The sequence below is a fragment of the Notolabrus celidotus genome, chromosome 17 (genome assembly GCF_009762535.1).
Source record: "Notolabrus celidotus isolate fNotCel1 chromosome 17, fNotCel1.pri, whole genome shotgun sequence".
Lineage (NCBI taxonomy): Eukaryota > Metazoa > Chordata > Actinopteri > Labriformes > Labridae > Notolabrus > Notolabrus celidotus.
In genome coordinates, this window is record NC_048288.1 from 14,111,538 (window position 1) to 14,136,664 (window position 25,127).

Consider the following 25,127-nt stretch of genomic DNA (forward strand, 5'->3'; position numbering starts at 1 on the left):
ATCAATGATGATTTCAACAGTCAATGGTTAAAAACCTTTTCAGCCTTCATTAAACTTTAACAAAACCATCAATTTCAAACAGAAACCCACCATTTGACTAGAGGATTTGGTTTATATTACCATGTTATCTGCCAAATCCTAGAGTCTATTTGGTATGGTTGCAAATGGCACTTCAAAGGGGAGGGTATGTGAATCTGGTAAAAAGTTTCTTGAAATTTGAACACAAAAATCATTAAGATAAACCCTTTTTTCAGGGCTCATGGATACACATTTTAAGGGAAAAGCTCCAACACCATTTAATATGGCTACATCAAGAGTGTCTGTACACATTTTGAATCAATATTATGGTCTAGTTTCTTGTGAGGAAAGACGTGCTAGGGGAAAGGTCAGATCAGGACATATATGCTATCTGTTGCTATTTATCAAGCCAAATAGTTTGTTGCACATGTGCAGAGAAAGGGTGGGACAGCACCCAAAAAACTGGAAGATTGTGGAATAGGAGATATTTTCAGCTTTTGACAAAAGCAGTAATCAATCAGATTGACAGGATGAGAAATCAGTGTCCGTGGCATACTTTGATGCAACATATTCAATTTTCAAAATGCAAAAGGGCGAGATGAGGCAGAATAGAGATGACTAATAGATGTCTGGAGTTTCAGAGTATTTATTATGTACTGAGTGTGTCAACAGGGAAATGATTCCAGACTTATACCCCCCATTTATAACAGAGTAGCTATAATACAAGACCTTCCAACTTTTAAAAAGCCTTCCTGTTAACTTGGTAATTATGCATCAGACTGTCCTTAATAAAAGCCTTGATTAATGTGACCTGGCTTTAAATAATCTTGGTCTTACATGCAGCAAATATCTATTTTCAGTGTGTGTGGGTGTGGGTGTGATGGTGTGTGCATGTGTGAGTGTGTGCTTGCCTGCATGCATGCACATTTGTTGAGCAATTGTTTGGCAGAGGTATTTCAGGCACATGGTTGGGTTCTGTGACCGACTCACAGGGAGAAGATAAAGACGGAGAGAGGAATAGAGGGAGGGAGGGAGTCTTCCCAGTGAGTCTGACTCTCTCTCAGCCTACACAGCTTCCCAACACAACCTCAGGCTCAGTAATGTTGGATACGCCGCAAGAGTGAGCTCTACCTTCCACACACGCTCGGCTATCACCTGCTTGAGGACACATACTCGGTGAGTAGATCTCTGTATTACCGCTGCTGCTTGCTTTGCCTCTGCCGATTTAATGCATCGCATCTATTTGAAGCTGAAGGTTTTAAAGGGGTGCATACACTTACTCGATCAGAATATCCTTATGGACAGGGACCCCTCTATCGATGGCTTCTACCACTGAACAGTCACCCAGAGGTAACTTGTTACAAGAGCTAAAATAAGCCTCAAGTGTCTTTTGATACTATAATCTTTTAACTCCTTTAAGCTGTCGGCTGCTTGTAGGCTCTCAGCAGGGGTCTGGCTTAAACTAACAAGCACTTTTACTTACTCATGGACACATGCACAGGTGCTCACACGAATAGCAGTTGAGAGGGCTATAAAGTCACTTAATGGCAACTTGTCATGATGTCCTGCTCATCAGTAATAACATTAAACACACAAAAATGAAAAAAAAATGAAATCAAACAAACATAAAACTGAGAAGCTGACAGTATTCAGGCACAGATGCACACCCACTTGCGTGCTGTTTGTGCTCTGGGCTGCCTGCAGAAAACCAGTCACCATTCGCCCTTTCCCTCCCACTCATCCCAGTCAGAACAGCATTTTAGCACGTGTGGTGGAGCAGTGAAGGAAAGATGCTAATGAGGTAAAGAGCTAATTTTCACACTCATGTCAGGACCTAAAATCATGCTTTTTTTGTTTGCTTTTCTTCTTTTTTCTAATGATACAACATCAACATTAATATGTTCCAATAACCTTTTCTTAATATTTCCCATTATATTTATTATAATAATACAGCATTCCCCTCATCAAAAAGCTCTACATTTGTGGTAAATATCATTGTTGTTACTTTCCCTGGGATGGCACATGTTTATCACTTTAATCAACTTTTGCTCAGCAAACCATGTTTTTGACCAGTGACTGCATGTACTGTTTGCCTGTGTGCTGCTAATCCATGAGAGATAAGATTAAGAAGGTGGAGCAAGGATTAGAAGTCAGAAAGACCTTGGCTGGATGACCAGACAGACAGGTACTGGGGTCATGTCAGTGGGACTGGAGTCTGGTGTGGATTATGGACTGAGAACTGGGAGTTAAATCAAACTCTATTTACCACTTGTAGTCACGTGCCAACTGTGACGTCACTCACTACAGTGGGCGGCAGAAGTCGCAGTGTTGACATCAGGCTACTATGCATTTTAGTTGATAGTTATGTATGAGGTGTATTTGGGAACCATAAATGTAACAGAAATTAACATATTAGATTTAGCCAACTTAACAGAGAATGTCAGTAGATTTTATGCTGGTTACTGTAATTTAGCAGTTGTTGTGTTTACCAAATGGCATGAGTTCTCATTTGCTCCAGTTACAAGTTTCGTGCACGGGTGATGAAATTCCACTTCACTCGTATTTGCAAATACTTTAGCTTCACACTTGTTTCCATTTTTTTTAAATATTGACCATGATGCACTGCTCACTTATACAACCATTTTTGCCACAATACATAATAGATCAGGCCTGAAAATCAGTATTAATATGTTCTGAATATGTCACGCATCTTGTGATTGAAGCAGATACAGATTACAGATACAACTGCTGGTTTATGGAAACCAGCATTAGTCTTGATATTGTTTTTCTTGATTTGAAAGAGCCACTTATCCGTATTATAGGGCCTTACTGTGGGTTAGTTTACAAAAGTAAGATTTGTTTGTAACTGGTATGCTAACCACTGTTTATTAGAACTGTGCAGCTCTTAAGTTTAGGTCATGGTTGCCTTAATGTAAAAAATTTGAAAATGTCCACCTCAACCTCTTCAAACTACACATCTGTGGGGTAGGCAGGTAGTGTATCATCTCAGCTAAGTAAGAGTTTAGCAGTGTTCACCGGTGACGCAGCTATCTCATTCTGCACCACTAACACCAAAACTCAAAGAAGTTAAACATGAAATTAGACCCACCAGGTCTCATGAAAGACATGTTCATCAACATGGCATGACATCCTCATGGCTGACACATATCTACTGTCTGTACACTATCTGGACTATATTTGAACTCATATTAATATTAAATATACATATTAATCTTTCCTTATATACATTATATTTATTCTGGTTTTACACCCATAGTGTCAAAGCTAGTATAAATGTGTCTTACAGGTTTGTCATAGGCTGAACATTCAAGCACTGTACAGTGCCCCTTCACCAAAGCCGTAACCTTATCCCCTTTTTAATTTTGAAAATCATGAATGGTAGCTTTCACTTGAGAGGTGAAAGTCCTTAAAAGTTTTGAAAGCTGCTCAAACATTTTGAGCATGCCAATGACAGCCCATTTGGCTTAGTAGAGCACCATAACTTATTCAAATCCAAGTTCTGTCGTGGCACCAAACTGGTGTGGGCTCCCTTGGCTTCGTCTTCCATTAGAATGTGCCCATAGCATTAATCAGTCGTATTTTTCTCCCTGGTGTTCTTACCTAATTCAGGTGTTCTTCCAACTTAGAGTTTCCCAGATTTACAGGAACAGGATTATCTAGAAATGACATTTTTTCTTGCTCCTGTCATTTAGCATTAGCAAAGTATTCAGCTGTGATTGACAGGTGCTGAGGGTTTATTTCCCACCATCAGCTCTCTTTCAGAAGAGATGCATCACCTGCTGCAAACACACATGCAAACTCTCATGCGAACAAGGTTGGTCCAGTTGTGAGCCAGGCATCATCTCTATTTTCAGCAGTGTGGGATCAGACCTCCATAGTGTCAACAGGTGGGCAAGCTAACCATCGGCATGACATTTAGGAAGCCTTTTCCTTCCTCCATTTCTACGTCACTCGAGTTTCAACTTGTATTTAATCCTCAAACTGGGTTTGTCCAACACATGCCAGAGCAACTACTTCATTCCCCTACCCAAAACTTAAATACAGCATTATCCAACATTTAAAAATTCATATCTTGGCATGTACTTTGCAGTGGTGAAACATTAAAGTCACTGCAATGATGGAGACTCGGACATGTTTTAAATATTTTTAAGAAATTGAATTGGAGCTGAGGTAGAAAAAAAAGTATATGAAACCTACATTTCATTTAAAAGGATATTTTATGCAAAGCAGATACCAGTGTGTCAAAGAAAATGATAACGTAAATAATAAGTTTATGTCCATATTGTGAAATGGAAGCCGGCCCTCAAGTTGTCCATGCAGAGTAAAGTCAAAGCCAGGATTTTACTTAATCTTTGGCTGCTTAAATCATCATAGAGGTGCATTTCTTCTCTGTTGGACATAATTTGCACTGCAGTATACATTAGTGGCAAGAAACAAATTTCAAACAGCCTCCAGAAGTTCAGATACATATCAGAAACATCCAAGGTATTTTGGTTCTATCTTTGTAGAGTTTGTGACGGAGATAAAATAAAGAAACAAAACACTCAACAGCTATTTTTCACTGTTCATGCCAGTGTAAAATTCTGGTTTTAATATAAAAAGTTTGACACCCTCTTCAAGCTCTAACAGTGTTTTTCTAGCAACTATCTTCATTTTAATCTCATTTGTTTTAGGACATGTGACTTTTACAGTTTCATTGTTATACTTATATATGAATGCTAAATGAGCACACCACTTGTCGTATATTTTCCACACTGACAAATATGTATCAAGGGTCCTCTCTGTTGTGACATTAGTGCTGCGTATGTATGAGCCTTGTGTGGGTGAAGGGCAATTTAACTCGGTATGTGTGTGGGTGAGTGAGGGGGCTGAGCATAAATGTGTAATAACATAAGCGCCTACTGGTATACAGTACGGGGTATTTACAACAGACTTGTACTGACATGACTGGGGTTCTTCACTCTCAGCTGACAACAGTACAGACTGTATGGATTGTCACGGACATTTACATCAGTCCAATTAGCTTGTGTAAGTCCTTCGAATGTCCCTGAAACAACAAGCTATGGGTTTATAATTTATTTTTCATAACAATTATATTTTAAAAAGTAAACATATTGTAGCATGGCATATTGGTGAGATGTTTAGCATGCTATCCTCGTGGTACTCCAGCTTCCTCCCCTATGGATTACCTTTGCAAGTTTTGCAGCTAAAAAAAAATGCCTCATTTATCTTAAACTGGTGTTTGTGAAAACCCTCCCTTCAGTACTTTTCACCCTGTGCCTGAAACACTTCACTTTGGCTGCTTTGACCAGTGATGTAAAGACAGTGTAGCTTTTCACACAGCTTTGTAGTCATGAAACAACATGAAAGTTACGCAGAAGGTGTACAGAAAATGTCCGAGGCTAGCCATTAGTTCCCCATTATAACTATTAGCTGTTAGATATTACTACATTACTTTGCTGTAACAATGTTACTTACAGCTTGTGGTTCTGAACCTTTATGTAAGGTCTAGATGAAACAGCAACAAGTTTCAGTAACACTTGAGATGCAAATCCAGCTCGGACTGGCCTTTGTTTACAGAGGAGTCATCAGTGAAGTGGCAATTACTAACAGCTGTGTTATGGTTGTCCTGAAGACATAAAAACTTCCCACTGTTTTCTTGTGCCTTTGTCTTTGGGAAGAGAAACTAGTAGTGACTACAACCAAAAGAACACTCATAAGCAACTTTCTGAGACTTACTGATTCAACAAAATGTGAGCTGAGGATAAGTAGAGTGGTGAAATGGACTTTCCAGCTTCTAGGTCTAGGTCTTCTCTAAAAGAGCTGCTTGGAGGGCATGGCTTATAACATTGTCTGAACAGAATGGCAGAGGATGACCTAAGATTCAGGTCAAGTCTCACAAAGTTCTCAAAAGTAGCTGTTCAGGGAAACCAGGAAACTGGTCAAGAGATTACACCAACATCTCATGTTTGAAACATTGGATCGATATATTAGGTCTGCTTTAATACAAAGCGTAAGCAGGGTCAAAATCATGCAGGGACTGGATGTAGGCACTGACCTGGAGGTGAAGTTACACTTGTCTGTATTCATGTGTTTGATTTGTCTGTGAGTGTAAATACAACAATACAATAGAAGAAGTTCAGAAGAAGACAATTGTTTATTGTAATGAAATCAATATATGAGTTCACTATGAAAGAGAGACCAAAAACTGGCGTTTCTTTTTAAATCAGAACCCCAAAATACAATTTTTAGAAAGTGGATATTGTGAATAGTCACTGTCAGCTGAACAGCTGCTCAGATCATAAACTAACGATTGAATGGTGTTAGTCAGTCATATTTCTAAAACCATGTTATTTTTTATTATTGAAGAATTTGACTGTAGAACAATGACCATACGTTTTATCTGAATTGTTTTCATCCAAATTATTCAATCCAAATATCAGGCAGAGAACATCCAAGTCAACTCAATTTCTGATTTATGACAAAGGCTGCCCCCACCCCCGCGCTTCATGCAATCCAATAAGTTCAACAAGGAGATGTTGAAAATGCCATACATTGCACTTTGATGAAGCTGTTATGAACTCTGCTACCTTTTACTTCTTGAACCCACCGATCCCTACAGATGTATTGAGGAAAATAGCTGTCGTGTGGAGGATGACATTTCCCCAGCTCAGGTGCTACTAGGCTGTGGGAACACTGGCACACATAAATAAACATGTCCTCGCTAGTTATCGCTGAGGATCATGTTCCCTCTACAGTACACGACGAGCAGCTTACCACTACCCTGCCGATCAAGTATTTAGTCTATGTAGAGCTAAATCTCCTATAAGAGAAGTCTTTTTATAGCAGAATACATCAAAGTGGAGTTATGTGTAGTTGATCTGAAGAGAGACAGCATTAAAACTCAAGATGACATTGTTGAAACAAATTACAGTTTGGGTCGCCACCAATTATCCCAACATTGTTCTTTCAACTCAAAAGCAGTAAATCAATAAAGCACTTCATTCAGTCCAAGGGATAATTCTGTGAAAAACTGAAGGAATTGATGAAGTAATTATGTAGGGGGGATAGTGTACAGTGATCAGGTGATAATAAGAATTCTGACAGGGTGAGCAAAACAGAGGGGTCCAGAGAAACGCCTGTGTATGAATGTGTGTGTGAACCTATGATTGAGACATGTAGCGTTAAAGTGTACCATTGGTCATTTACCATTTACCGTGACCTTTTCAAATATTGTGCATCAGACTTAATTTCACACTGGCCATGTTACTTATGTAATGAGACATACTTACATAACAATGTATTAGAAAATCCAAGAACATGTCTTTCTATAGCAGAATAAATCAAAGTGGAGTTATGTGTGGTTGATCTGAGGAGAGACAGCAATATAACTCAAGATGACATTGTTGAAATAGATTACAGTATGAATCAATAGAAGAAGATGTAAACAAAGACAGACAATCCTCAGAGACACAAGTAAAGTTATATGAAGTCAAGCTTTCACTTTCTTTATAAATCTACAATAAGCTTGCCTTCTATAGCTACACTGGGTAAGAGTAAAACTGTTCTTTATTTATCATTTCCAGTTCTTTAGAGACAGTGGGATATATGCAAATGGGTCAAATCCGTAGAAAGAGAAAGTGTCCTAACAGGATTAAATCGGCTTCTCTAAAAAACATTCAAAATATCTGAACGTTGTTCAAACATATACTAAAAAATCTGAATCTTGGGTGTATGGTCTAAATCTCCCCCTGTCAGTTCGTATCAGTATTGTAAAATCATTTCATCATGTCAATGTTTGTCATTAAGTGCTGAAGTCCTGCTGGGTTCAATGTCTTCAGATGACCGTTTGGTCAGAGGGGCCCTTTCTGACCTCTCATTTGAACTGCCTTGATACTGACGGTTTGTACTTTCTCACTCAACCAGTCCAGAGCTGAACTGTATGCTTGCTGCTGATGATGTGTGAATAGGACAGTGAAAAGAGTCAGCCGCTCTGGAGATTATTTATAACCCTGAAACATTAAATCACATCTTCTCACCAGCAATTGGTGGTTGGCAATCATAGGTTGTAATCAAAAGTGATTTTACTTATGAATCAGCAAGATGCCTCTTTCAGAAACACAGATCATCCCAGTGCATTGCCATAAATATGACCATCTACCATAGTGTGTCATGGTACTGTATACAATGTATAATGTGCCACATAATAGTCAATCAGAAAATTATAAAAACTTAAACACCAAATGATGTTAACAATGATGTAATATCAATAAAGCATAAATCATGCAACTTCCTGTTGAGCAGTTTGGAGGTGTGGGTGTGTTCTAAGCTATAAAATAGTGTTGCTCAAAAATAAAAAAGTTTTTTTTGTCCTGTTGCGCCATTACCTGTGCAATCATTCTGTTGCCAACTCAAACAGCAGTACCCTTGTTAAGTTTGAGGAGAAGGACAGACTTAAACTTGTTTATACAGAGCAATAAACAATACTTTGCTGCTTTTAAAGTTGATATCTGCAATAAAAACTGCTAAACCATCTAATCGCCTGAGCTTACATGAGAGTACTGAAAAAGACATTGATATCATGTGACTGTAAAAGTTAAAAATAATCATGTCAGTATTTTTTTTCAGTATTAGCATTCTAGAAGTGTAAACGTAATAGATTTGTTATGATATGATATGGATAATGATATGTATTATAGTAAATATGTATATATTTTTACCAGTGCATGCAATTTACAAGTGAATTACACATTTGGAACATTGTTGATGTAACCCTTGGTTATGAAGATATATGTACTCTAAAGTCATGGACACTTGTATCACAGAATGATGGTGGTGACTGTTTATATATCAGTGACTTGTATTCAGTTCTCTTTACTTTTTAGCAATTTGTTTGACGAAAGCAGGTTGTTTTCCTTTATTTTCCTATATAAAGTTTACCTTCTAAATTCCCTCTATCATTATTTTGCATTAGAAGTGTTCTTTTGTCTTTTCCTGCATCTCACCTTCCCTCTCTGTCTTCACTGTTTCTTGCTTAGTACAGTTTCTTACGCTTGTATTCCAGCAACTCCTCCTACAGCACACTTTTAAAGACTGTCTTGCTGCATCCTCCCTCACGTGGCTTTATATGTGAACACATGCTCTCTTTTTAAAACAGCACTGCCAGAGCTTGCTGTTTGCTATATGCCGAGGGTCATGTGGCTCTTAACCTTGAGTACTTCTCTGGTTTTACTGTCATGCATTTAAACACAGAGCACACACATATTCATGTTACATTCCTTACAGTCACTGTGCCATTCCTCAGGCCTCGGTCATTCATCCATCTGACATGTGACACGGGCATGCCAATTTTGTTTCTGTTTCGCTGGCTGTCATAGGTGGTAAAACAAATCCACCCTGTGTGTTATAATGCACTGCAGTAAATCACTGCTGGCAGACACGGACACTGCTGAGAAGTTACATCTTCATACAGTGCAGCTTGTGCATTTCAGTTCATGATATAATGTATACTTCTCATGAGGTGACAGATTTTTGTGTGCTCTGTATGCCACTGTGCAAAGTGTTCTAACAAATAATGATTACCTATAAATCTTTATATGGTGAATTTGTCTGTGCAAAGGTGTTTAGGACAAACTGTTAAGAACAATGAAACACACCAAAGAGCCACAATGCCCTGCTGAGTGACACAATTCTGCTTTTTCATTATAACACACAGGGGTTTGTTCCAAATTCCACAAACAGTTGTAACAACTCCAGTAAGTTACTATTTGATACCAAATGTGTAAGGATATCTCATCTGCTGCCAAAAGAGGTCACTCACGAATGCATTTCCTCTTTTTGTTGTTAAAATTGATATTGCACATCTACATAAGTGGTGACCGCATAACTGTGTATCGCAAGTTTGAAATTGATATGGCCTTGTTACCTTTGCAAATCTCTCCTCAAGCTTTGGTTTCTTAACGTAACCGCAGAATTAAGTGTGGGCACAAACCTTGAACTCCGTTGTGATGGTTATGTGCATTGGGTTGCCACCATTTTTCCCAACAGTGTTTATAAAACTCAAGAGCAGTACATGCATTGAGTCTTCATTCACTCCAAGAGATTTTTTCACAGAGGAAGAAATTGATGAAGTAATTATGGAGGGGGATAATGTACAGTGAGCAGGTGATAATGAGAATTCTGACAGGGTGAGCAATGCAAAACAGAGTTGTCTTGTCTAGAAACGCCTGCATGAGTATATGAATGTGTATGTGAACAGGTGATAGAGACATGTAGCGTTAAGGTGTACCATTGGCTATTTACCACAGACCTTTTTCAAATACTGGCGTGGGACTGTAATTGCACACTGTAATGACACATATGCCACGAACATCACAATATATTAGAAAGTCCAAGTACTGTACATGATTCAACAGGTAGTAATCCTTCGCAATGAAAAGTGCAATCTTTTTCCTTAACCCAACCTGACCTACGACATGGTTCAGATCTGAGGACTCTATGGGATAGTACCAGTTGTTTCTGCAGCTTTTGCAAAATTCATTCAGGATCAAACTTTTCTTGAAGCTGCTCTGTTACATTTACTTTTATATCCAACCATATGGTTGTAAATTTATGCTTCTGGGGCATTGAGCCTATTTGAAAAAAAATCAGATGACGTCTTGCCATCTATTCCAGTTCATTCACAGTTTTGCTCTCTGTTTTCCCTGCAGGCTATCATGGAGGAGGCTGACTTGCTGAAGGAGAGGCTCCAGGCTATCACGGTAAGAACCAGTCTTCTGTTCATAAGGAAAAAGCAATTCTATCCTACCCTTTGTGTAGGGTTGAGTGACATGTTGTGTGACCATCTCAATTGGTTGTATGAGCAATAGTAATATGACCTCAAACACATCATGCTGTCACCATATATATACATACATAAACATACATATCGATATAAATACCAATGAGAAATAACAGCTAATTGGTAGTAGTAAACTCTGATACATTTCTTGCCATATAATCATCTGCATAGTGATTCAGTGCAGTGACATATTGCCTAACCTATGTGCCACGATGCGGCAATGAATCAGGAGTTGTTTCCATGCAGGGACTGAAAATAAAAAGTGTGGGTGTATGGTTGCAGGAAGACAGAGCAGAAGAGGAAAATATCAGAGTGCTAGCAGTAGATGTGCAGGTCAGTCCCCCTGACAGAGTACGGAAAGGCAGCACAGATTTCATCAAATCTTTTAACACGATGCAAGAAATGAAACGTTAAACTGGCAGATATTTCAGACATGATTGTGGAGCTGTGAAGTCATTATCATCAACCTGGGAAGAAACAAGGCTTGCGTCCTCTGCTTGAGATCAGAATGATTCACCCGCTGTTCTTTGATGTGTTAATTTTCTTGGTCAGCCTGATAATCTGATATTCCTCACAGTTTATTCCAAATTAGTATTTTAACGCTCCCTGGAGATTTATAAAGTTTTTCTGATTCTCGTTCTGAACATCGTGACCTTCCTCCCCGGACATTAAACACAAATCTGGCACTCTGCTCATCCAAAGGTGGAAAACAAACATTAGTAGTGAGATAAGTACTTCGATAAAAAAGCCAGTAGTTATCATGGTGCCAGTTGATTCTATGAAATGATTTTCCTGGTCCAACAAACTCTTGCCAGTGCATTGTCAAAGTGAGACACAGACAGAGACAGGACTATTAATACCAGCACACGTCATCAAGGCGATCCCCTTTCACTGGGGCTAAGTGCCACACTGATCCAAGATCCAGGAGCTAAATTTAGCTTACAGTGACCCCCACCAATATGACATCAGGGAACACAGGGCTTGTGTTTTGATGCTGACTTAATGATTTAAGCCACTAAGCAGCATGTTTGTCTGTGATTATCCAGACAGGGTAAATGTGTCCATTATTCACTGACTCTGAACCTCTGGCTGACAATCTGACTGGTTTAAGATGGCTGTTCTTTGCCACAGGACATGTTCATTAGCAGGGAAAGTTGTAGACTTTGTGGTCAACAGGTGGGCAGACACATGCACCCACACACACACACACACAAACAACAGGTAGGTTGAGACTGGTTGTGGACAGCTATTAATGGCTGTTGGCGCCCAGCTGTCGGTTCAAGGTTGAAATGTCATCACTGGGAGACAACAGGTGGGATAGTTTCCATTCTGTGAAATGTACACATGATGCAAATGTGTATGTGATTCTCCCTTCTCAGGACAAAAGAAGAATCCAGGAGAACATCAACATGAAACGGAGACAGATTGAAGAGGAGAAGTTAAAACTACAGTACATAAAGGTACTTTTTATTCTTATATACAGAGATAAAGCTAACATAAAAAAATCATCATCACAGAATAGGCACGCATCTCCAACAGACTCTGAACAAGGCTTGAAACGAATCCCCGGAGGAGCTCTGAGATGAGAGCGTTGTGATGTCTTCCTGTCTCAAAGCTAATAACACGGGTACATTCTCTTATTACTGCTCCAGCACAATCTATGAATCTTAATTCATCGAATATTAACTGTAGTCTCTCTGCAGAACACAATATCACCTCTAATACCGTTCTTACTCTACCCACTGCTCGTTTTGTCTCCAACAGAAATGGAAGTGTCAGCATTTCACTGACAGCAGCAAACACTTATTAGTCAGCTTCTTCTGGGAAACAGTTTCTGTGTGTACAAGCAGATAATCTCAGCCTTTGAACCTTTATACTTGAAGAAAGATACAAGGTTGTATTTTATGTCTTCCCTTTAAAGTTGCTACAAGTAAAGGTATTACAACAATCCTAAACTGTCTGTTAAGGTGCTCTTTCTTTGTTCTTCAAGTATTCTAAAACTTGGCTTGGTTGTTCTTGGTTGGGATTCATCACAGGGAAAAGTCTGTAATGCTGTTGTGATTTTCACAACTGGTGGTTTGGCTGTGTAAAATATGAGACTCTATATATATAGACCTCACAATGATGATGAAACTCACATTTCTTTATTATTTTATTATATTATTGTTTATTTACTTGCAGACATATAAGTTGCATAAGATCTGATAATAAAATAAATAAGGAGAGTGTCTCAGGAGAGGTCAAGAAGCCACCAGGCCTATACAAAACGACCTCACCTTTCTTAAGGAACACACCTACAATCAAAACACACACGAGCAGCAATAAACACACAGGAGCTAAACTAATCAATCCAATGACTGATATCTTGAAATTATAAAAACGTAGGAAAATGAAAAAATATATACAAATTAAAAAAAGAGAGACAAATATAAATGGGCTATACAAAGATGGATTAAGTGGGAAAAAAGTTTCTTTTTAAGCATTTCTAAAAATAGCAAGCTCTTAACAATGTGCGTTTTAGTATTCCATGTTTGTGCACACAAATATCTGAGAGACAAATTACCATGTTTGGTCATCCCTCTCTCTCTCTCTTAACCTCCTCTATCCCTCTTTCCAACCAAAACTCGGTTTAGGCAGATGGCCGTCTAACATAAGTCTGGTTCTTCTCAAGGTTTCTGAATAGTGCAAAGCGCTCTGCTCAGAGACTGAGTCTTACCCAAGCGGCAACCTCCGGTCTAAAAATATGAGTCCAGTGCGGAAGTGCTAAAAACTGCAGTTCATGGAGGATCCGCTTGTGGCTGGCTCTGGAAGTGCCGGAAGTCACGTACACATGAATGGGAAAAAGACGATCTTTACAGCAGAAATAAACATGTTTACAGCCTGGTACTAAAGACAAGTGTAGTCTGGAGAGCTCATTTCTTGATCGGCACACACTGTGAGGGTGGTGAATTTTTTTCTAACGCGGCAATTTCGAAGATACTGAGATTATGAGTCTTCCAATGAGAGGCACAGCTGACTGCGGGAACACTGCAGCTGTTGGCTAGGAGGCTCAAACCCTGCCTCTTTATGTCACACTGGCTCGACAGAAGCAATATGGCAGCCACCGCCGATTGGTCTCAAACAGCTCTTCAGAAACAGATGGGTGACGTCACGGATCCTACGTCCATATTTTATACAGTCTGTGTTCTTACCCTGTCTTGATGTTGGGTCATTGTTAATAATTTAACAGAGTACAGTCTAGACCTGTTATGTTTGTAAAAGTGTTTTGAGATAACGTTTGTTGTGATTTGGTGCTAAACAAATAAAGATTGATTGATTGAAAATAAGGAAGATGAAGATGATCAACCTGTCTGGTAGAATATAAATAATCTGTGAATTTAATTCAAAAAAATGTTTCTACATGACGAAAAGTAAAGAAAAAGGTAAAAACATATATTTTCATATAAACACACATATCTGTTAAAAATTTACGTCGTGTACTGAAAGAATGTTCCATTTTATTGGAGAGGGAGGGGTTCTGTCGAGATAAAGAAAGTAGCCAATATCGCAAAGCGTGTATGTACTTGCTCCTAATTCCAAATAAATGAGTTTTCCTTGATAGAGACCAAAAATCTATAACATGTAAATGCTGTATTTGTGACTACAAAAGAACCATCTATCCTTCAGTACCTTATGCAAGAATACATGTCTTAGTCTAGCATCACAAAAAGGTCAGGTTGACTATGAATAAGTAACAAATATCTCTATTAAATATTAATCTTCACAGACTGTCTTCTATCTTTCTTTCTGGCTACAGTTACAACCTCTGCTATAGAGAGGATAAGACTGTAATCTTTAAGAGGCCTAAATACTAAACCAATAGATAAGTCAAACATTGATTCCTCTAATCAAAAACTCTTGATATGAAGACAATTTAGTTTTTATAAGCTTTTATTTTCATTAACACTACAGAACAAAGACTATTAAGAGATGTTTGTGAGTTAATCACACTGAGACAACAAGACTAAGACAATATGAACCCATTTGCAAATATTACTAAGGCCCATGGCTCTTCTGTCTGACTTCCAAAGTGACTTATTGCCTTCTGCACTTTTCATGCAGACCTAACTAATTTATCTGCCTGGAGTTCAAACTAAAGTGAAGAACATTTGAACACCTTTCAAATGTGACAGATAATGTAATGTTTAAACTTTTCTCCTAAGTCAAGAGATGATCCAAGCTGTTGAACTCTGTACTTACTTTGTACTGAGCTCTAACATTTACAGAGGGATCAGGAAACTTGGAGGGCATCTAGTGGAAATTTTGGGAACAACAGATTCTGGGGAAATTGAAGCCAAAGCAGCGGTCACCATAAGACAAAAGATACTAATGAATGTGAAATGTACAATATTAAAAGAACTCTACTCATTGTTGGTGTTTGAGCTAACTGTGTTGATGTATTTGACTGACAGAAAAAAGCCCTGAGGGAGCAGTGGCTGATGGATGGTCTGAGTCAGCAGTCGGAGGAGGAACAGGCAGCCCTGAAGCTTCAAGCTCAGGACGAGCAGCAGCAGAGCGAACAGCTGCAGAGCAACATCCTCAGGTAAACAAAGCTTTAAAGAACCCGGAACTTATGTCAAACCCACATTGCATCCCACACTGGGCAAAACCTGCGGAGAGCTACATAACTAAGATATCATATAGGAGGTCACATATACATATGGATCAAGTACTGAAGGAGTTTAGGAGAGAAACTTTTGTTTTGATAAAAAATAGGTGGCAACCAAAGCAGCAGCAGACTTTGGAGTCACTCTGATTAAACCCTGAAATAAAAATTAAAATTCATCAACATGTTCATGACGGACAATAAATAAATGTTTAAAGGGGAACAGGAGAATCAGATACAGGATGGTTCCCTCTGTTATAAGGTGAAGGAGTTGGGATTACCAAGGAATGGCCGAACAGAAGATGCATGTAGAGGGGATGAGTGGTTTTAGTCAGATTAATTTGGAGCCATTTTTGCTGAGTCATCATTTTGAGGTCTGATCCCCTGGTCATATCTTGAGTTCAAGGAGGAAGTGTAGTCGGATCAAATTCCCTTGGGTTATAATTGTTTTTTAATGATATCATTTGAATTGATTCTCAAATCAAACATTTATAAAGGGTAAAAGTTTAACTATATAATCCATTATTGAGACAAATGTATTTTAAGTATGTTCCGAAATAGACTCAGGGTTTATTCTGAGTTGTGTCTCTTTACTTATAGAGAGAATAAACCTTTTTGCTGACACTGACTTTAACCTTCTCCTAGAGATTTCTCAAGTACTTTTCTGACTCCTACAGCTTTCACTTGTTCTGATACCAAAAACCATCAGAGCCATATAAAACACAAGGTTCACACGAGTATTTGGGAGCACTTGACTTGGTATGCTTTGAACTATCACCCACTCACTGATAGGCTTGTTCTTGTAATCTTGAGGCTGCTTGCATGTGGTCAATGGTGGGAGGCAGTGGGGATTAGTACCAGACTGTTTCACCTGAACTCACTGTCTGCAGCATATGTGTCACTCCAAGCCCAGACAGTTTAACTCTTTATTACATAAGAGAACTGCTAAGCCAAGGATTAGTCTTTGTAAACAACAACACATGTAAGCTTGATTCCCATCATTCACAGAAACCACTGCAACCACTGCTGTGAGGAAACAGGGATTACATAGCCAATATGTTGCAGAGTATTGTGCAAGATTTCAGAATTAAATACATTTTCTATGTCTTTTCCATATTTTTTCTGAAAGACTTCACTTAACAAACAGTTGCATTTTGTTCAAAGGTATGTATTTCTATGAGAAGCTGGAGAGGACATAAATCTACTTAAACACTTATTATTATACGCAAATAACTGCTACTAGGGATGCACCGATCCTACTTTTTAGGTCCTGATACCGATATCGATGCATGGGCTTTGGTATCTGCCGATACCGATACTAGCTGATCCGATCCTGGTATTAATTTAATAATCTCTATTCCTTAAAGGCCCTATGAGGAGTTTTGAACTGGCTGAGAAACAGACTGAAAATGATACTGATGCCTCTTTATGACCTTCAATAGCAAACAAGACCATCAGCGACAACACTGATACCTTCTCTGTTGTCATTTTTAATGCCTGAAACCACCCTGAGGGGGTAGGTGTCAGATCAGATGATGGATATCTCACTTCAGAGACAGCCTTTATTTGACTGTTTTCATGGAAAATAATCACATTGCCTGATAAAGTTGACTGTCGAAGACAACAGGATGAGGCTTTTGTTGAAAACACTACTTTTGCATGTACAGGACAAGAGATAAGAGGTTTCACTTTGTCCACAAGGGGGCGCCAGAACCGATACAAAACAAAAGTTCCTCACAGCAGCTTTAATGTGAGGACAGAATCATGTTTTGGCAACTTCAGGCTTTTCTGACTTTGTAAACCAAAATAAAATAAAACATTTTTAAACTGACAGTATCATTATTCAAGAGATTATAAATGTGTACCAGCAGTTTAGTGAGGTAGGCTGGGGTTCAGGCAGAGCAGTGTCAGAAACATTATTTAGGTGATGGTGAACTGTACCTGGATTCCAAGTGCTAAACCAGAGGCTGGAATCCCTTAATTTCAAGGATCTGGAACAATTAAATCCAATAACCTGTCCGTTTTTTACACTTTGAACCCATTAATAAAATGTTTCTTGCTTTTTACAGTAGGTTACAGCTGACGTAAACTTCTTAATTTGAGCTTCCATTATATTTTTCAGCGTGACTGCCATCCGTCGAAACATTAGCGCTGCACATGTTGCAAGTTTCCGGTGGCGTTGTTAGCAAAAAGAAGCGTGACATGCACCTAAACTACAGATCCTCTGTAGTTATCCTCTATCATGCTCCGCCGGCAAAAATGCACAGACTGGCGCTGATGACATAGGAGACGCACATGGCTGTTGTAAACACAGAAAAGTATAGAACTGAGATGAATAGATCTGCCATATGGATCGGCACTATATATCGGCCCTTTGTCACCGATATCCGATCTAGCTTTTTGAGTCCGATCTGGACGATATCCGATACTAGGATCAGATCGGTGCATCACTAACTGCTACATGCACAAAATGTATGTCCTGACCAGTGATTGGCAGGTTTAGAGATCTTTGCCATGCTCATGGGGAGAAGGGTCAGTCATCTGCATATCAACTTAATATGACAGTCTCTTAGCTGATGGTTATACCTTATATGTTGCAGACATATTGGTTTAAGGTGGTATACCTTAAACCACCTTTCTGTACACTATTTACTAATTGTGGGATGAATATGAAGTGTGAATAAACACCCACACATAAACAGACTGCAGCTACTTTGGCCCATTTGCACCATAAACAGCATATAAAATACATTTTCAAGATAATCATCTGCTAAGACTGCTCCCTAGTCTGAGTTTCTGTGCTCTCTGAGTGCAAAGAGATTCCCTATTGTCTGTTGATGTTAGAGCAGGACTGAACTGTACTCACCCCATTAGTTGAGCCTTTTGTGCTGCAAATGAGAGCTCTGTCTGCTGTGCTCGATCGAAGCTGGCTCACGCAGGCAATATCAGGACAAAATCCCTCTCAAACAAAGGGGACATGGGAAGGGGTTCCAAGTAAGTCTTCACTGTGATTACGGTTAAGATCCTTTCTATTTTGCCCAAGGCTGACTGGAATGGAAAGATTACTGCTGATCATGGATATGAACTGCAGATCTCAAGGTTTAAAAATTAATAAGTCCATTATCCTTTTTAAAGTGTACTATCAACTATTAAATCTACATGTGTTACTTTGACTCTTGAATTCACAGCAGGACATTTTCACACTTACAACAAAGCCATGGTTTAAAAAAAAAAAGCTGAGATAAGGAAAAACAACAGACAAACAGCAGTACCATCTGGAATACCATGTTTGAAGACAAAACACAGAAGAAAGTGTGCTTGCTTTATTAAAAGCCATTCTGGTACTCTCTAGTTGTTTTTGTTGTTGAGAGCTGCTGGAGATGTTGTTCGTATTAGTGCTTGTTTTAGTAATCAACAGTTTATTTCTCTCTTGTGCAGTATAGAGAAGGAGATTGAGGCCTTGGAAACACAGGAGCTCAATATCTCTGCCAATGAGGAAGTAGTTCTGAAGCGGTTAAAAGAGGTGGAGAGGACGACTGAGGACATTATTAAGGTAGGCTAAAATAAACTGATGCTTTTTAATGCTCTGCTTGCTTGCTTGGCTTTTACTGTTGTATTTCTAACTGATAAGTTATTCATTACTAATTAGTCACCCCTCTGGAAACCGTTGCATCCATAGTGCTTTGTCTGATCTTCTTGCAATGATCTAGAACTAACTCTCACAACTTGCTTTGTTTCACCAAGAACCGGGACAATTACGTGTGGTATGGGATTGCTTTGGTGATTAATGACATTTCACACATTTAGAGGTACTTCACAGATTTTAAAAAGACAGTTCAGTCATTTTATCCATGATTTTTTATGGTCACACATTAAGCAGATTTATGCTGACAATACAATATGATGATGCTCATTCAGTTATTCCAAGTTTTAGATAAAGGTTGTAAAAAATGTACTGTGCGTGTGTTTATATAAGTGTTAATAGAATGCACTGAACAATTGTTTATGTATTCACTTGTTAGATTGATGAATATCAAACAAACTGAGACATGCAACAGTGACTCTGTACCAAAGATACACAAGGGATTCTACTCTGCAGAGTAGCATCTTGGTTTAAGTCAACCATCGACTCTTTTAAACAGCAGACCTACATTTAAACCACACATAAAATATAAATTATGATGTAGTAACCTTTGCAATTGGTGGACACTAGTTGTTTGCTACAATTGTGGTGGTAGTAACCAAGCATGTAACCTCTTATGCACCTAACTAAAGCTATGACTATCATCCTTGTAGCCAAAATTAATTGAAAATGAAATTCCTCTTGCTCTAAATTTAACCTTTCCTCATGTTCAATGCAGAATTTAGATATGATGGTTTTCTACTCACTTGCTGCCTCTGGGTCTTCCTCTAATCTCTGTTTGTTTCTAACAAGAAGCACTCCTGGTGGACTGTGTGGGTGTGATTTTGTTCACAAGAGACTGCTGTAGAGAGTAAGGTGGCAGGTAAATGGATTGCTCATGGTGGGTGTAGAGAGAACAAAGATATGCATGACTTGCTTTTCTTGTTGCTATCTGTATCAAATCTTAAAGAGAACACAGTGGATTAACGATGACATTAATGTGACACATGGTTTGCAGATGCTTAACATTATTAATATAGCCCTGCTGCTAATTTTGACTTCCTGCTTCTCTGACCGCTTTGACCCTCAACCACTCTGTCTTCATATTTAGGAGATCAATGCAGACTTCGATGCAGGTAAACACTTCTGTTCTTGTGTGTGTTTTAATGATTATGATTTGATTATGTTTTTCTCTTCCAATTTCTGATCTTGAGATCAAAAGATAAAAGTAAGACCTGTATTAACATCAAAGTCTTGAGTAACAAGTTAATAATCTGACATGTTTAATTGTGAATAAGAGGCCTTGTCCACTAAGGTTTTTGTGCTAGGAACACCCACAACCTCAATTTTAGAGCACTTCTCACCAGCGTTGACTGTTGCTAGGTTACATAAGTTGTCCCGCGGCACTTCCTCTTCCCTAAAGGCTGATTTATACTTCTGCGTCACCCCTACGCAGCAGGGGCTGACATGAGCACCACATACTTGTGAGTCAATGTGTCCATGACGCGAAGCAATTTTACGCTGAAACGCTTGAGGGCAGTGTGGTCTTTCCGATAGCCGGTCGCCTGCTTCCGGCCCCGCTAAGATCTCTGTTTACTTTTCCAGAGATTCAGAGCATGTTATGTTAATCTACAGCTGATACATGTTGCTGTTTATCATACAGACATGATTACATGAAGAATAGAGAGGAGGAGATGAAATACACGGCTGATGTGCGGCCAATGAGCGGGGATCCCGAAAGTGCTGTAAATGCGGGAAATACAACCCGCTGAGTGGACCAATCACAGAGCTTGCGGTCTGCGTCGATTCTACACGTAGTTACTTTTTGGAGGAGGTGCACATCAGCTACGTGTGTAGGCCTCTGCGTAGGTAGCTACTCGGACCTCCAGCTGAGGGTACGCCATCGATTCGACGCAGAAGTATAAATCAGCCTTAAGTAGTGACCGTTGGGTCTGTTTGAAAATGCTCTATATGCTTCACACTTGCTTTCATTCAAAGGTACTTCAACAAGAACTGTAAAAACTAATGATAGAAATTGTTTCATAGTATTAGTATTACAACTTTAGATTTGGAAATTGTAGCTCCACAACACGAGAGTGATAACTTTTCTCTCTCTCCACCATTGTTGTTGACAAAGTTGAATTCAGAAGTCCCGCCCCTTTTTGATTTTGATTAGTCCGTGATCGAGTAGTGACATTGTTGAGCACAGCGATGTTCCAAAACGCTGGGAAGAAATAGCTAAATAGAAAACAGGCTGCTAGCACAAAAAAAACAAAACATTTGTGGACATGGCACACACATGAACATTATGGGATTCTAGTGATTTAAATTGTCATTAACAATCATATGTTCCATACATCTACTTAAATGTGTGATTGATACACTAACTACTCAACTCTGATTTATTATTGTTTAACAGACTGGATGCTCATGCTTGGGTCAATTATTCAATATCAGTATTTAAAATAGCCATTGGAAAACAAAATTGTATGTTGAAATGTATAAGTAGTTGATTTAGGAAAAACTTAGAATAAGCATTTTGTTATAATATATTTTTTTGAGAGAGACAGAATTTAACTTTATTGGGGATATTGAGCCTATAAGATATCCCATTTTGCTCATGTAACTCGTGAGATTATTCTTTTCATACAAATGAGAAAAAATCCTGACAAATACAGGAAAATGTTTCCATTTTTGTTGACATATTACTTGGTAGGATGTTCAGATGAATATGAATCCAGTGTTCGTGTGCTGGAGATCCTAGAGAAGCCTAGATTAGTATAAAGAGTGGAAGCATTGGGTTGTTGTGTAAATGGTAATTAAGATAAGAACCTTATGAGCCTCTAGCATCAGTGTATCAGTATGTTGAAAGTAGCATTCCGTATGAAAAACTAGAAAAGAGCTTCAAATTAAAGGCTCTTTTTCATGCTAAGCTAGGCTATTCTCTTCTTCTTTTTAATGCTTCATTGTTTTCTGGTGTTTCATTGGTTATATTTTCTCTCCAGATTCAACAAATCATGCCATAATGCCACACCAAGATGTCTCATCATTCATCCCTCTTAGACCAAAGAAAGCCTCTTGTGTTCAGGAGGCAGGTTGTGAAGAGCCAAAGAAAGGTATAGACATTATATAACTAGTGTATATGCTGTAAATAGTCATTGCCTGTTAATCACACAACTCTCAGGATAACGCGTGTTAAATGTGAGAGGTATCTTTTCGAACTATGGATAGAATGTAGATGCTCAGAATCATCCATTTTGTACGCTCAGGGCGTAGCTGTCTGCAGAAGACTAGCTGCTCTGACTAAAAACATCACTTTGATCTATTATTTTCTTTCAAGAGCTTTATATTTGCATTTCATCAGCATCCAAAAAATGAAGCAGTGATTTCACAGTGTTGGGATCAGATCATTCCTATGTCTTTGATTTTGAAACATTGCCAGTCATTAATCAGTAATACAGTGACTAGTTTTTAATTAGGATGACATAAGACTGAAGCACACAGTGATCTGTGGCCTTCAAAAACAAAAGCTCTGCTTTACTTTGTCTAGAAAATTATTCTTGTTTTCATAATTTCATCTTTTTTCCACAAGTAGGTGATATGTGAAGTAGGGCTGTCAGGATACTAGATTTTCACCTCAGAATGAATGCCATCAGCTTTCTTACATGTCATCATTGTAGAGCATCTTGAGACCACATGCTATAAAGAACCCAAAAGTTCACAAACTGATGAAGAAACTTCATGTGGGTGCATGTAGTGTCATCTGTGATCTCCTTCAACATGATTTGACCACACACTGCACTACAAACTAGCTAACTAGCTGTCTACTTCTTCTTCTTGGCGTAAAGAACCACTAACCCCACTTCTATGAATTTTGCTGTATCATTATCATAGGTGCACTCTTAATCAGAGATGCAACTGAGCTTTTTAATCCTGGATAATGCCCAAAGAACCTTTCCACCGTGAGAGTTTAAAGTTAGTTAAAATACCTAGACATTTTCCTAAAGCTCAAAGTGATGTCTTCAGACCTCTCTGTTATTGTCAGAATAGCCAGAAAGCCAAAACAATCCCTTTGGAAAGGCAAAAGTTTCATACCAACTAACTGAAAAAAGGCTGCTTATCAGCTAAATAAACAAATATTTCAGTTGATCTGTGACTATATTTAACATGTAATATACAAGCCCATGCTTTACATTCTTAAACTGTGAAAAATCTTTGTCCGAAGACCTTCATTCAAGTATTTTCTTTCTTCTTTCCAGCTACGTTTGCGATGGAAATAAGTGTGGAGCATGATAAAAGAACTGGAAAAAGTCAGGTGGTCTCTACAACAACAATCACCCCAGAAACCATTGAAGAGAGGGGCTTGAAAGTGTACGATGATGGGCGCAAGTCCGTGTATGCACTGCACCCAGATGGGAGCCAAAGACTTAATAAAGCTGTTGGAGAAATGACATCCAAGGAGGTGGATGAGCTGCTGCATAAGGCTACTGATAAGGATGTGCCAACTGAGGTGCAGTACCATCTACCTGTTTACTCTGTGCCCTACACAGGGAACAGCAGGCCTTCAACACCTGGGACTCCTTTTAAAACACAGAGGCTTACCCCTTCAACCAGCCCCAGTCCTTTGCCCAAAAATGAAACTCAAATCCTTAAAGAGGAACACCAGAGAAGCCAAGACCCACAGGGATGGAAAAACCCCAGCAAAACACCAAGCCCCAGCCTCGTCCAACAAGACTCCATGCCAAAAGACCTTCAGAGTTCTGAAGAAGCCACGCTGGCCCATTTCAACCATCAATCCAACAATGATAGTCATTTAAGCTCAAATGCTCATTTTGATGCCAAATCTCCTCAAGGACTGACCATAAGCAAGACAGATACCAGCAGTCCAAACCCGGCAACTCTAGTCTCAGTCAGAGCGAGGTCTGAAGGAATGCCACCACTCATACAGCCGGTCTACAGGGCTGTTGATAACCGTAGTCCTTCACTTGCCAGGCACAGGTTTGAAGCTGATCCTGATGCCTTAAGAGAGAGCCCAGGTGATTTCAACAGATACTCACCTTTTAGTGCAGAGAGTATCTCTTCTGTAAATCTGGTCAACACCATGCCAGAAGAGCTGGATTCCCAACCCATCACAATGATCTTCATGGGCTATGAGAATGCTGAAGATGAAGAGGGAGAAGACATCCAGGCTGAGCTGGTGGTTATAGGCAACAGTGATGATGAGGCTGAAGATGATGGGATCCAGTATGTCATAAAGGAAAATGACGGGGAGGAGTGTCTCTCATACCATCCAGAGGGATGCAAGAGCAAAGTCTTTCAACCCAAAGTAGGTATGGCCAAGGAAACAGACAACAGAGCGACTACTGAGGACACCTACACAAACAAGGATGATTCAGGGCTTCACAAGCCAACTTTTATCCACAAGCCTGGAAAGAATAGTCCGTACCTGCAGGGACAAGGAGTGGATGGATCTGCTAACACAGGCAACATTAATATGGAGAAGATGAAGCTCTGCTCAACGGGAAGATAGGACAAAACTGTACTTATTGCTGAGAGACAGTCATTGAGAAAGGAATGTAAGAATAGAATTTAACTCTTTTTCTAGTTCTTCACCATGTATACCCATGGTTCATAAGTTTGAACGTAACGTGTGTAATTGCCTAGCCTACTGCAAATCCATCATTCTGCCATGAATGTATGAATGCATATTGTGTGAAAGATGCCAACAACTCATACCATTTGGAGTAGAAATCCAAAACAGTCTGAAATGCCTGTTGTCCTGATGAGTGAGCAGCTTATAGCCACAGGCATGGGTAGGTGATTCAGAAAGCTATGGTGCCACCTCCTGGCAAATTAGTTTCATTACAAAGTCAGATCAACAGCTGCACTGACAAATCAGTAGAACTTTGGTATTTTCAGTACCAATGTTTTAGTTTGTAATCTTTAGACAAGGTTTTTGAGATATTTCAGAAAAGATGAAG

The 25,127-nt window shown here is 39.1% G+C and overlaps 1 protein-coding gene across 1 annotated transcript; it reads left to right on the forward strand.

The window, feature by feature from the left end:
• The first annotated feature begins 1,073 nt into the window (after window positions 1-1,073).
• On the forward strand, window positions 1,074-24,914 carry palmdb (palmdelphin b). Its single transcript, XM_034705787.1, has 8 exons — window positions 1,074-1,194; window positions 10,749-10,799; window positions 12,259-12,339; window positions 15,331-15,461; window positions 18,963-19,077; window positions 20,258-20,282; window positions 22,152-22,262; window positions 23,406-24,914. The coding sequence occupies exons 2-8, from the start codon at window positions 10,755-10,757 to the stop codon at window positions 24,674-24,676; spliced, it is 1,779 nt and encodes a 592-aa protein (XP_034561678.1). The 5' UTR covers window positions 1,074-1,194; window positions 10,749-10,754; the 3' UTR covers window positions 24,677-24,914.
• The last annotated feature ends 213 nt before the right edge of the window (window positions 24,915-25,127 follow it).